General features: G+C 39.6%; 1 protein-coding gene across 1 annotated transcript in view; it reads left to right on the top strand.

The window, feature by feature from the left end:
* The first annotated feature begins 305 nt into the window (after window positions 1-305).
* nsmfb (NMDA receptor synaptonuclear signaling and neuronal migration factor b) overlaps window positions 306-13,583 on the top strand; it is a 36,406-nt gene continuing 23,128 nt past the window's right edge. Inside the window, exon 1 of the mRNA XM_061279875.1 lies at window positions 306-583. Coding sequence (XP_061135859.1) covers window positions 474-583 — 110 coding nt within the window. The 5' untranslated portion in view covers window positions 306-473. The remainder of the gene's footprint in view (window positions 584-13,583) is intronic.

The raw sequence follows: 13,583 nt of genomic DNA, 5'->3' as shown, positions 1-13,583 counted from the left end.
TAGTGTTTCTCAAATTCTTCCTGGGTTGAGAGCTTGAATTTGAATGACAAGTGATCCAATGTAATAGCATTTCACTGGAGAATATTGTTTCCATGTGCAAGTAAATTGACTTGCAAGCTGGGTCAAGGAACAAATCCTGTTCGTAAGTCAAGGTACAAGTGTATATATTTACATCCTCCTGAGATTCTGTCCAGCTCGACCGGGTGCACGTGCGCACGAGATGGGCGGGTTGCTCTTCCATATATGGTTGGCACTTCCTTTCCGGACTCGTGGCTGGGGGAGTGTAGAGATGAGCATCACGTCTTGCAAGCGCCGCGGCTCCTTTCCCGGTTCACAGCACAACAGCTTCATTAGCTTCTATATGAAAATGAAAAATTGTGACTTATTGTCGTAGGGCTTTCATTTGTTCTTCTTCTCCTTCTCAGCTTCTTCTTTCTTTAATTTGGGTAATTTCATTCGTCGATCATTGGGGAATGGTCCGCGCTTTCTCCCCTGGTCGTGTTTACTTCAGCATGGGAACTGCGGCGTCCAAAAGGAAAAACCTTAGGAGTGATGCGATATCATCCGTGGCCGCAAAAGTTCGGTGAGTAGTACTTAGAAAGAAAATGAAAGAGCTTAAAGATGTGCTTGTAATAGTATAACACACCGTGTTTATGACTTGGGAAATAAGTATTGTTTAGAAGAATTAAATAATTAGATTTGGATAAGCTACATTAAATTTGGAATATTGTACCTTTTACATGGCAAAGAGGCTATACAAAAGTTACTATAAAGAAACCATCCCAAAAGCTTACCCAAAAAGTACAAAGTTAACAAATTATATTTGCTGTCATGTAAAATAACATGCAAAAGTTCTGATTTATTTCTGTTGACTGTCAAACGCAAGAAGAATCCAGCTGGTCACAGTGGATCTGCACTAATTGTAATAATATTTCACTTTAACTGCAACCAAAGGTCATTGTGTCACATCGATGTATTCTCAGTTTAAAAGGTGTCTCTAATGTTGTTTGATTTGTGAAGCCGTTAACAGCAATAAATAAATAAATAAATAAATAAATAAATAAATAAATAAATAAATAAATAAATAAATAAATAAATAAATAAATAAATAAATAAATAAATAAATAAATAAATAAATAAACAACTGATCTGTCATGTTTGATGCTTGCATTCCTTTGAATTCAGTTAATTTTTAGTCCGTTCAGCAACTTGGCCAATCAGGCAAACAAATGTACTCAAAGGAAAAGACAATATTCACTGTCTGGCTGTCTACTCTGTTTTTCCTGTATGTAGAAATTTAATGCTGTATAATTTTGCTGTGCTGTGAAATATAATTTTGCTGTGAATGGCAGTAAAAAAGCGAGATTTTTTTGGATATTCTTTGCTTCACCATGTAAGGCATGTGAGAACAGCTTCTTCTTTACAATCCCGACCTGGAGGCAATTTCTAGTTCAGGACAGCGGAGTCACAATTGAGCCACATCCACCCAATCACACAACCTTGTGAATTTGAACTGCATAATGCATAATATAAATTGCGTTCACTCCATGGTGATCTCAAACTTTTTTGTTCTGTCTTTTTTTTTTTTTAAACAGCGTTGAGAAGGTCCTCTCACCCCCCCCCCCCCCCAAGCAGTACACATTTTATTTATATACTCTCCAAATTCTGCAAACTACATTTAAAAAAATATCTGAGTTCAAAGTTTTAAAAACTTGTTTTTGTTCACCCAAGTTATCTGAGTTTTTCAATTTACTTTCCTCTTATTAGGTAGTTTTTTCAGGCAACACGGTGTATGATCCTATGCTTCAGCTTTCCTATGTGGAGTTTGCATATTCTTCCTGGGGTTGCATTCGTTCTCTCCGACCACTCTCTCTCATGGTCAGCTGGGACCAGCAGCAGCACAGTGAGGATAAGCAGTACAGAAGATGGATGGATGGATGGATGGATGGATGGATGGATGGATGGATGGATGGATGGATGGATGGATGGATGGAGGGATGGATGGAGGGACAGAGGGACAGAGGGAGGGACGGAGTTTGTCCCACATTACTGGACCACATACAGTCCCACAGTAGGAGATTGGCAAAGTCAAACATATGTGGAAAAGTGGTAAAGAATACCTACATATGTCCTTTCCATATTTACATAGGACATACGTAGTACCCTTTAAGTAAGGCACCAAATAATCTCAATATGCTCCCCTTGTTTTAAAATTTCATGACCCATTGAAAAGAAAGAAGAACAAATTGTTTTTGATACATATAGATATGCATATGGGCATTTCCCAAAACTTAACTCATGCACATGTAATAGTTTTGAATATGGACATACACATTTAGCACATTTACATAAATATTTCCAGTTTGTGATTTTACACCTAGATTAGCAATTAGTATAGATTAGTACGTAATTTTGGCACTATAGACAATGACACTTTTTAATTTACTTATCTTGCCACTGTTGGAATATATCTCCATAGTAAATCAAGGACTTTATATACGTACTTCCAGGAATGGTTGAATATTAGTTGTGACATAATGGGCATGGAAGGATTAAACTAATGACAATGTATTGGAAAACGGACTGATTTGCATGATATTGTATCCTTTGCATAAAGTTACATTGTAATGCTTATTGGACGATGTCTTGATCCTCACCTTGTGCACTGAAAGGATTATGTCAAGAATGGAGTTGAAGGTTAATCTATATATTAATAGCGTTTTGCCTTGGCAGTCATGAAAGCAATGTTCTAGGCTGATAAAGAACTTCTTGAAACAAGAGTTTTATTTTAATGAGTGCGTTTGACAAGACATTTTGTCAATCATTGCCCCCCCACCCAAGAAAAACAGTTCACCAACAGAAAAAAAAGTGTGCTCTTTATTGCACGAATGTCTTCTGTATACTTAATGGGAAATAAAATCTGTATTCCTTCTCAGACTTGAGCTGGCCTATTCAACAATCATTTGAAAGTCATTGTATTGATAGCTGTATTAAGATCATTTGGATTTAATGTGTTTTGGAGACTAGTGATATTAGTTTTGAAATGTAAAAAAAAAAAGTTAAATGTGCATGATCTGTTAAATACAGTATATAATCGGTTAGGTTTGACTGTGTGGTTTAGCCATCCCCATTTGAAACACTTGGCCACCTGCATGAGTGGCTGTCGAACCTAATTTCTGTATTTTGTAAATTGGATGACTTGTTTTGCTTCTGCGTCTTTTGATGGAACCACTTACAGCCTTTTAGGAGAAGGGTGTACTGTCATTACCCAATGTAGTGCCTTTGTTGTTGCTGGTTTGTAGCGGAACAAGAGCCATAAGGTTCAAGTGATGCAATTTTGCTTTTTGCCAACATGGGTCATGTCAGCTGTAAAGTAAGCTGTAAATCTGTAAAGCTGTACATTTTCTGTAAAGAACAGAAAATTTGTGATAAGGACGGATATCAGTTGACAACAAATTAAACAGACCTTATGGAACCTGTTAATGTGAGCTTCATATCACATCAATTAAATATGCTGATCAAGGATGTCTATCTTAACAAGAAACTTACATATGGACCACTAACTAAGCAAAAGTATTGACAGAGGTATTTGTGTACTACTAAAACAGCAATATATGTAGGTCACTTGAAAATACAGGGACTTTTGAATTAACACTGAAACTGGTGTGTTGATTGAAGACTTGTTGGCTCATGTTTGCACAAAGGTTAACATATTAAACCATGGTGAGGATCACGTTGTTCAATAGCATCAATGTATGTATCCGAGACCAGTCCATTTCCAAAGACTATGATTTGAAAGGTGTGTTTACTTGAGGTAAGTGGTATAAAAAACTCCAAATCACTAAATCCAATGAAATGTTCATCTTGTGTGTCACTTTCAAACAACTCCGCTAACTCCGGAGGTAGAAATTGCGGCGATTCCTCTTCTACGTTGCCATTTTTGTTAAGCCCTTCTCAGTTATTTCTGTCTGTTACCGCCAATGTTGTAATTATATAATTACAAGCCTCTTGCGGTTTAGTGTGAAAATAACATGTGAAATGAAATAATAATGTGTTAATAATTTAACACATAAGTCGCTAAAGTAAGTCGGAACCGCCGGCTAAACTATGAAAACAAACTGCGATTTATAGTCCAGAGAATATGCTAAATTAAAATAGCATTTTTTTGTCATACATTTGTTTGGGAAGTGCGTGCTTCTGAGACTCGAGTAGTTGCTCGTTCCAGCATTTAAGTTGCTTAACCCTGATATCCAGTATGATTGTATGAAATGCATAACCACTCCCCCAACCACAAAAGCATCTCACAAATGCACACAACTATTCACCAAAGCAGAAATCCCTTTCCCTTCTCTCAAACCATTAAAGCGCCTATAGTGTATGCCCCTCCAGCTCTGTGACACTGCTCATCAATGTGTCCCACTGGGAGGCATCTATACGGTACATAATTCACTGTACGTATATATCTACTAGTTCTTCTCCTCCACAATCATGTGGGGAAGTAATCATACCTCGTGAGCATCTCCCAAGCACATAATATCATGCACTGTCTGGATCATTGTCTTCTTCTATATAGACTATCGACTTGTTTAATACAAATTCCTTGCTTAGTTTTCCCATCATCCCACTTCCCGCTCTGTGCTGACTTTCTATTTTTGGTCTTAAAGACGCTTGTCACCGTATTTCTTGTGCTCTCTCCTCCTCCTCCTTCACGTCACATGGCTGAAAACATGCAGTAGGAAAAAAATCCAAAAGCACATGGCAGAGCTGCTGATAGTGCAACTGCACTCAGCCATAGCTAAATCAGACACAGTCAGACGCTTTCATTTTACTAGTATGTCTACAGTCCTGTATTTTATGCTTTTTATATGTGCCACTTATCAAGTACTAAGTGCTAAAAAGGGAAACTCACAGCTTTGTGATTCACTTGTCACAGTTTGAGCGATGACAATGAGCTTTTGGTTCAAACAGAGTTCACGAATCAATTTTTTTTTACTTAATATATATGATAGAATTTAACTGTATTCTGAGATAAACTATGATCTAATGTGTTATTTAGATCTAACCACTAACCATTTAGACAAACTGTGAACAATACGAGTTGTTTTCTATACATCCTATATGTCAATTTAAAATGTTTTTAAAAATATACGTATATAAATAAAAAAATATTTTTGTGCATTTGCCATGCCGTGTACTTTTTGGATGCAGTTCACTTTCAACATGGGGAACTATCTACCAATATTAGTGACAGTCTCGGCAGGAACCCATAAAGTTAAGTACGCTACATGGTGACTTTGAATTGCACTGCTTTGTCCTCCCCAAACTAGGCTGTGAGCATCTTGACATCACTCTCTTCCGAGTGTAACATATGGATTTTTGTAAGTGCTCCAAGTCATGCAGATAGATTAAGCATGATTGCATTTTCTTCCTTGTGCCTGACCTCCTTCTCCCCTCGATTCATCCAGAGTCTTCACGGGAAATTTCGCCACTGCACGTGCAGCCTCATATTTAATTACTTAGAGTGTCATAGCAAGCAGGCATATAGGCTGCAGCCTCGACATAGCTATTCCATTTGACTGAGGCTCCAGGAGATTTATGTTTGTGTTTGTAGACAGCTTGCTGCACAGTGCATGTGTAACCTATTTATTTTTACTTGTGCTGCTCAATACAACTGTGTAAGAATATGCCTATTGGATCGGTGTAGTCAGTCGAACTAATCCCGTGATAGTGTACAAATGTGTGTGGCCGTTACCATTTGCAGAATGTACCCTTAAGTGTCAGTGCTGTATGTAGGTCAACTGAACAATCAAGATGAAATTCTTTTTGAAGTGAATTTTTCTGAATTGTAAATTGATACAGTACTTCATTTGATGAGCAAAAACATACTGCAGTTCAGATAAAAGGGGAATATATAAATTACAGTATTGACAACATTATTAAATTCTTAGTAAAGTAAATGTTTGGTAAATAAAAATGGCAAGTGGTTTGTCTTGGAGACATGTTTCATTATACTGAAGCACCCTAATTACTATGCAGATTGCAAAGCCATAAAAGCCATCATAAAGCGAATTGACCCATAAGGGGGATGTTGCTATGCTTTAAAATTTCATTATCTATTTCAGTTCAGGGGTCACAGGACAAAATGGAGTATTATAAATCGAACAGAACCATGCATAGCAGTGGCTTTGTGGTAGTATTCCGCGTTATCAACTGTGCTCATTTCTCTCACATTTTCAGCATGTGTGTGTGTTAGTACCCTATTCTTCATGTTTTGAGGACACAGATTGGCATCCTGTTGGCTGACGCAGACGAAATGTCACGTTTGTACACGGGAAGTAACGGTACAGATAAACCACAGTACGGTCCATGGCTAGGTTTGCGCGCCACGGTTTTTGGTACACCTTTTTGCGCACAGAGGAAACACGTTTTCTATCAAAATATTGCTTTTTTTTGCTTTTAAGCAGCGTTTTTTTTTTTATTTTGGGATTGATTCATTAATTACCGTTTTTTTCCGTGTATAATGCGCCCCCATGTATAATACGCACCCTAAAAATGGCATGTTGATGCTGGAAAAAAGCCTGTACCCATGTATAATACGCACCCAAATTTTATTTATTTATTTTTTTATTTTTTTTTTAAGTCCCAATGATCGTCACACACACAGGGAGGCAATGGGTCCCATTTTTATAGTCTTTGGTATGGTCTTAACTAGGCTGGATGTAATTTCTTTTGTTGGCGTTGATTTCTCCGACTGCCCGTAAAGGCACCACCGCGATCAGTGCGGACATGTGAAAAAGGCGTGCGGACGTGAAAAAGGCGGCTCTGTATGGGAGAGACGTTCAAGAGGAATAAAAACACCCTTGGTAACCAAAACTTGCCCCTCGTCGTGACTCGGAGCCGCAACAAATGTTTTGGATTTGTGTAGGGTACATTGTGACAGACAGCAAACGAGCAGGTGATCGAGCAAGCCTTGTCTGATACGAGAGCATTGCGGTCGTATGGAGCGTGTTTGAAGTGAACAGCAGAGACGAAAGGAACAAGGCAAAGTGTTGTGAAATAAAATATTACCTGTAATAAGCATTTTGTTATTTGCTGATTGAAACTGCTAATTAAACTGTGAATTGAAACTATTAGGAAGAAAATTGAACTCTCGCTCTTTATATAGCTGACGTGTTTTGCGCATCCGTTCTGCGCATCGGATCCATAGTGCGCATGCGCAGTGATACTGCCTCCGTATGACGTCCGGTCCGCGATGGAGATTAAAAAACGAACAATATTTGACAATAACACACCATCAAGGATTGCACCATTGCATCAAACGATGTGTCGTGAATTATGAATTTTACTGACTAAGTGTGTTGGGCAGGATGGCTGAATGCGATGCGCGATTGACAACAAACAAGAAGAAAGGTGATTTCAAGTTTTATTTCGAGGGAGATTTGTCATGTTTCGTCCCCAGTTTTGCTATGTGTCTAGGTTGCCATAGTTTCTGTTCACGTCGCCCCTCCCTTCCTGTGTCACCTCAATCAATGTAACGTGTTTTGTATTTAAGTCTTGTCTGCCCCTCGCTCATGATGTCTGTTTGGTTTCTGTTCCTGTCTTTGGTAATGTCACCCTGTCTTTGTCGGTCAGTCCTGTTGTTGGTTTTGTTGTACCATGATTTTCTTAAAAAAAAAAAAAAAACTTAAAGAAATTTGTACCCATGTATAATGCGCACCCCAGATTTTAGGACAATAAATTAGTTAAATTTTGCGCATTATACACGGAAAAAAACGGTATGATTTTGACATTTTCAAATGTAAATGCAAAATTTGCATCTTTAACTAAACAGTATTCCCTCGTTCATCGTGGAAGATGCGTTCCAGAACCAACCGCAAAAAAGAAAGAGCGAGAGTTGTTTTCTTCCTATTAGTTTCAATTCACAGTTTAATTAGCAGTTTCAATCAGCAAATAACAAAATGCGTATTACAGGTAATATTTTATTTCACAACACTTTGCCTTGTTCCTTTGGTCTCTGCTGTTCATCCTAAAACACAAAGGCGCTCTTTAAGCAATGCGACAGTGAGCGCCCGGCGCGCTGCGGTTGCGCGACCGCACCAAATTAAGCTCCCTGCGCAGTGCGCACTGAGGTCCACTTAAATTTTAGAAAGTATATCAGGACTTTAAAAATATCTTCTAAATTTCAGCGACGGCTCTGTCACAATAATCGACCAGCGCGGTGCAGTTGGGCGGTCGGCGGCGCGCTACGGTTGAGCGTTCTCTCGCGCGCTCTCTCTCTCGCTCTCTCTCGCTCTCGCACACACGCAAACCGGATATCATACGGAGGCCGCCATTACAGATGCGCAGAACGGATGCGCAAGACACGTCAGCTATATAAAGAGCGAGAGTTCAGTTCTCTACCTAAATCCGTATTACAGGTAATATTTTATTCCACAACACTTTGCCTTGTTCCTTTCTTCTCTGCTGTTCACTTCAAACACGCTCCATGCGACCGCAATGCTCTCGTATCAGACGCTTGCTCGATCACCTGCTTGTTTGCTGTCCCGTGCGCACACGGAGCGCGGTGGTGCGTTTACGGGCAGTCGGAGAAATCAACGCCAACAAAAAAAATTACATCCAGCCTAGTTAAGACCATACCAAAGACTATAAAAATGGGACCCATTGCCTCCCTGCGTGTGTGACGATCATTGGGACTTAAAAAAAAAAAAATAAATAAATAAATAAATAAATAAATTTGTTTTTTAAAAAAATTCATAAAAATTGGGTGCGTATTATACATGGGTACAAGCTTTTTTCCAGCATCAGCATGCCATTTCTAGGGGTGCGTACTATACATGGGGGCGCACTATACACGGAAAAAAACGGTATTTAGAAATGTAAATACCAATGTATTGAAATCACCAACACATACAAAGTGTTTCTTGAAATACTGTGTTACTAGCTGAGTACAGTAAAACAAGTGAGACAAAGGAGCAAGCTCCTGGTATCTCCTGGGTTTGGGAACAGAAAATGTCCAAACTAGATGCTGCAGTTTTGAATCCAGCCAATGAAAATTTAAACTTCCGACTGCCAAAATTTATAAGCGATTTTTTCTCGACAAGAATCCCAAAGTAACCAATGATACGCATACCTGGCAACCATGGCTGCACGGACCTGCCTACAGTTACAAGAGCGTGAGTGCCGGCCCAAGCACAACAGCGAAGGGAGGCCTTTTGAATCAGCTCAGAATGGCACATAGTACATGGTATATGTACATATATACGTACGTATCTTTAATCTTGTAAATGCATCTGTGTAAAATTAAGTACTGAAACCCCACAATCCATTAGGACGTATTGTCCCATGCAAAGTAGACCGAACGGCTCAATGTTTTGCCGTGTACCCTTGCACCCCTAGATCCCACCAGGAAAAGTTTTTTTTAATTAATCTAGCAATCTAGCACATCACGCTGTTGATTTGGTAACACAGGGGCCGTTTCAAAAACACTTTTCATCAAATGCTTCATGTATCCTAGCTAAGACAACACAAACATTTTGTCATGAGGGAACGGTAATACACAAAGTAAGCAACCCATCAAGATAGTATACTGTATTTGGGATATTGTGAGTCGGTGGGGGAATACTTTGAAGACGTCCTCAATTCCACCGACATGCCTTCCATTGAGGAACCAACTGGTGCAGAAGGAGTCGGGGCACGTGACAATATCACATGTGTTCTTTTATTTACTGTAAAGGTACAATACATCCACAGAACAGTGTGGGAATGGTTATCAAGGGAATGGAAAATTTATGTAGTTATGTAGTGTAAGGTATTGGGGAGGGTTTAAAAAAACTTTCCTATTGTGTACTGGACAGCAATGCAGCAGGATATTCATGCACAACCATGACTCACTTTGGTTTCGTTATGCATGATGTCCCCTGGGTTAGAGTAGTGTGGCAATTCTGAAGATGGACACTTTGCATTGCTTTGCAAGATAAACCATACTTCTTATTACCTTACAATAAAAATACAAAAATGTCAACAACGTCTTTAAAGTTATAAATAATGTATATAACGTTGCTACATCCTGGTATTCCGCTTTTTGCGGGTGGTTTTGAAACACATCTCTGGCAAAAAACGTGGGATCACTGTACTACCGTATTTTCCGGACTATAAGGCGCACCTTCATTGAATGGCCCATTTTAAAACTTTGTCCTTATATAAAGCACACTGGACTATAAGGCGCACCATTAATGCATCATGTCAGATTTTTAATCCAAATCAAATCATTCTCCATTTTATCTTTTTTATTTCAACTTCAGATGATACAAATTACTGTATAATCACAAAATAATGATCCACAGTCTTTTTGATTCATGATTTATAGTCTTCAGCGGACCACTTATGATTGATTTTATGACACAATGCTTCGGGCCAGTTTAAATTTAGGAATTTGGTCCACATGTAAGGCGCACTGGACTATAAGGCGCACTGTCGGCTTTTGAGAAAATTTTAGGTTTTTAGGTGCGCCTTTTGTCCGGTAAATACGGTAATGAGATTAATTACCATTATTATTAATTTTGCTGTTGCCATTGTTGTTGTTATTATGATGATGAGCCAAAAAGCGAAACTCCTTATTTACCAGTGGATCTACGCTCTTACTCTCACCTATGGTCTTGAGCTGTGTGTTGTACTCAAAAGATACTGGATACAAGCAGCCGAAATGAGTGGGATACGGCAGAGAGGACTCGCATCATACAGGTCCTTGCTGTTGCAGCGCACACATTTACATATTGCTGCAGCGCAAGCTATCTTAGCGCCTAACAGTAACATTGCCAAGCAGCCACGAAAGATAAGACTTGTGTGAGAATGAACGACAATGTTACGTTGATGCAACACTTTGTTTTTTAACCAGTTTGGTGCGGGGCCATGTAAATGATTGGTAAGTGTGGAGTACACGAACCTTTTAGAAAAGAATCACAGCTTTGAGGTTTTGGAAATCACTGAGAATGTGATTGCGGTCCGAATACAATAAATCGTTCAGCCCTGGGTGGTGGACACTATTTATATCATCACTACACCAATGCACCTAGACAACATATTAGACTGTCTTACAGATGCAAATTATCGTATTTGTAGCTATTCGCTCTCATTTGCATATTTTGCAAATGCATAATCCATGCTACAGGAACGCATAGTGGTATATCCTGAGTGTACGTATTCAAGTCAAGTCAAGTCAAGTCAAGTCAAGTTTATTTGTATAGCCCTAAATCACAAGCAGTCTCAAAGGGCTTCACATAGACAGAAATTGACAAGTTTTCTCAAAGGATCCCCTGATCTTTAGCTCCCAAAAGGGCAAGGAAAAACTTAAAAACCCCTACTGGGGGAAAATAAGAAACCTTGAGAAGGGACCGCAGATGGAAGGATCCCCCTTTCAGGATCACCAGGTTGGAATGGATGCAGAGAGGGCACAAATGATACAACATGAACATCAATGAAAATAAAAAGTGGATGTCCATGTCAGAGCAGAGGGCTGCCGAAGGAGCCCTCAATTGTCCTGGCAGTGTCTACGAGGAGGTTGAGCTGCAGTTCCCCCATCGTGAATTAACCCACGAGAATCCAGATAGCCGCTGTCAGCATGGGTGCCACCTAACCACCTCCCCGGCCGGGGAGGGAGGGAGTGGAGAGGGAGAGAAAACAAACTCCAGCCGAATCGGCCACTACAGGTTAGTTAAAGGCCATGTCATAGAAATGTGTCTTTAAATGTGTCTTAAATGTTTCTACTGAGGTAGCAGTTCTAATATCCATTGGTAGGGCATTCCAAAGCTCTGGAGCCCGAATAGAAAATGCTCTAGAGCCTGCAGACATTTTCTTGGCCCTCGGTGTCACTAAAAGGGTAGCGTTTTGCGAACGAAGGTTACGAGACGGAACATAAGGAACAACTAGGTCGACGAGATATGAAGGCGCTAAGCCATGGAGTGATTTATAGGTTAATAGAAGAACCTTGAAATCACATCTTAAATGGACCGGTGGCCAATGTAAGTTGGCTAGTATTGGGGTAATGTGATCAAATTTTCTTGTCCGAGAGAGCAGCCTTGCAGCAGCATTTTGTACTAACTGTAGACTTTTGATGCGGGACTTAGGAAGACCCGATAATAGTACATTACAGTAGTCCAGGCGCGACGTGACGAACGCATGAATAATAGTTTCTGCATCACCGGTCGAGAGGTTCGGACGAATCTTTGCAATATTACGAAGGTGTAAAAACGCAATTCTGGTTATATTCTTAACGTGCTTTTGGAAGGAGAGAGTTTGGTCAAATATTACCCCGAGATTAGTTACAGTATCGCTTTGAGTGATAGTACGGTTATCTATAGTTATAGCGGTTTCCTTGAATAAGTGTTGATAACGAGTTGGCCCAATTATCAACATCTCAGTTTTATCTGGGTTAAGACGAAGGAAGTTGAGAGACATCCATTGCTTGATCTCCGCAAGGCACGCCTCAAGATTACAACAATCCCGCGGATCTGTCATCGATAACGGCATATATAATTGGGTGTCATCCGCATAGCATTGAAAACTAATATTATATTTACGTATTATGTCGCCAAGCGGAATCATATAAATATTAAAAAGAATTGGTCCGAGAACCGATCCCTGTGGGACACCACACGTAACATTATAGAGCTCCGAGGACGCATTGCCATGGACTACTCGGTGCGTCCTGTTTGATAGATAGGAATGGAACCAGCCTAGTGCTGACCCTGAAATACCAACACAACTTTTAAGACGCCCTAATAAAATATCTAAGTCTACAGTGTCGAAGGCAGCACTAAGATCGACTAGTAACAGTACAGACGAAGTGTTTGAATCCATAGCTATGAGGAGATCGTTAGTCACTTTAGCAAGTGCTGTCTCAGTGGAATGATTAGCTCTAAAACCAGACTGAAAAGTGTCATATCGATTATTGGCGACCATGTAATCAATAAGCTGCTGCGCTACTACTTTTTCAAGAAGTTTTGCTATGAATGGGAGGTTTGAAACTGGCCTATAATTACTGAGACAGTCCGGGTCAAGATTTGGTCGCTTAAGTAACGGTTTAATGATAGCGGTTTTAAAGGCTGTTGGCACTATCCCAGAGGAGACAGACGGATTAATTATATTTAAGACGGACGGTCCTAAAATTTGAAATAATTCTTTAAGTAGTTTGGCTGGAAGAGGGTCTAGTAAACATGTTGTTTGTTTAGCCGCACTAACCAATTGTGTAAGCCTTTCAAGAGACACGCTTTTAAAAGTTGAGAGGGTTGTGGCATGATCATCAGCGTTGGTAAACGGCGGACTCAACCGAGCGATTGGAATGGTATTCTTGATCTCATCCCTAATGGATTCAATCTTTTGAGCAAAAAATTTCATGAACTCGTCAGCTGAGTGGAAGGAACTATAATATTCAAGATTCAAGAATTTTTATTCGGCATGTTTGAGCGTGCCAAACAAGAAATTTGACTTTGGTACATCTCAGCCTCTGCTCAACATTTAGGTGACTAACAACACTAAGGACATGTGCGAAAATTGACAAATATTCTCAAACATCCCCTGATCTTAAA

The sequence above is a fragment of the Syngnathus typhle genome, linkage group LG5 (assembly GCF_033458585.1).
Source record: "Syngnathus typhle isolate RoL2023-S1 ecotype Sweden linkage group LG5, RoL_Styp_1.0, whole genome shotgun sequence".
NCBI classification, from domain to species: domain Eukaryota; kingdom Metazoa; phylum Chordata; class Actinopteri; order Syngnathiformes; family Syngnathidae; genus Syngnathus; species Syngnathus typhle.
This window is presented reverse-complemented; position numbering and strand designations above follow the sequence as displayed.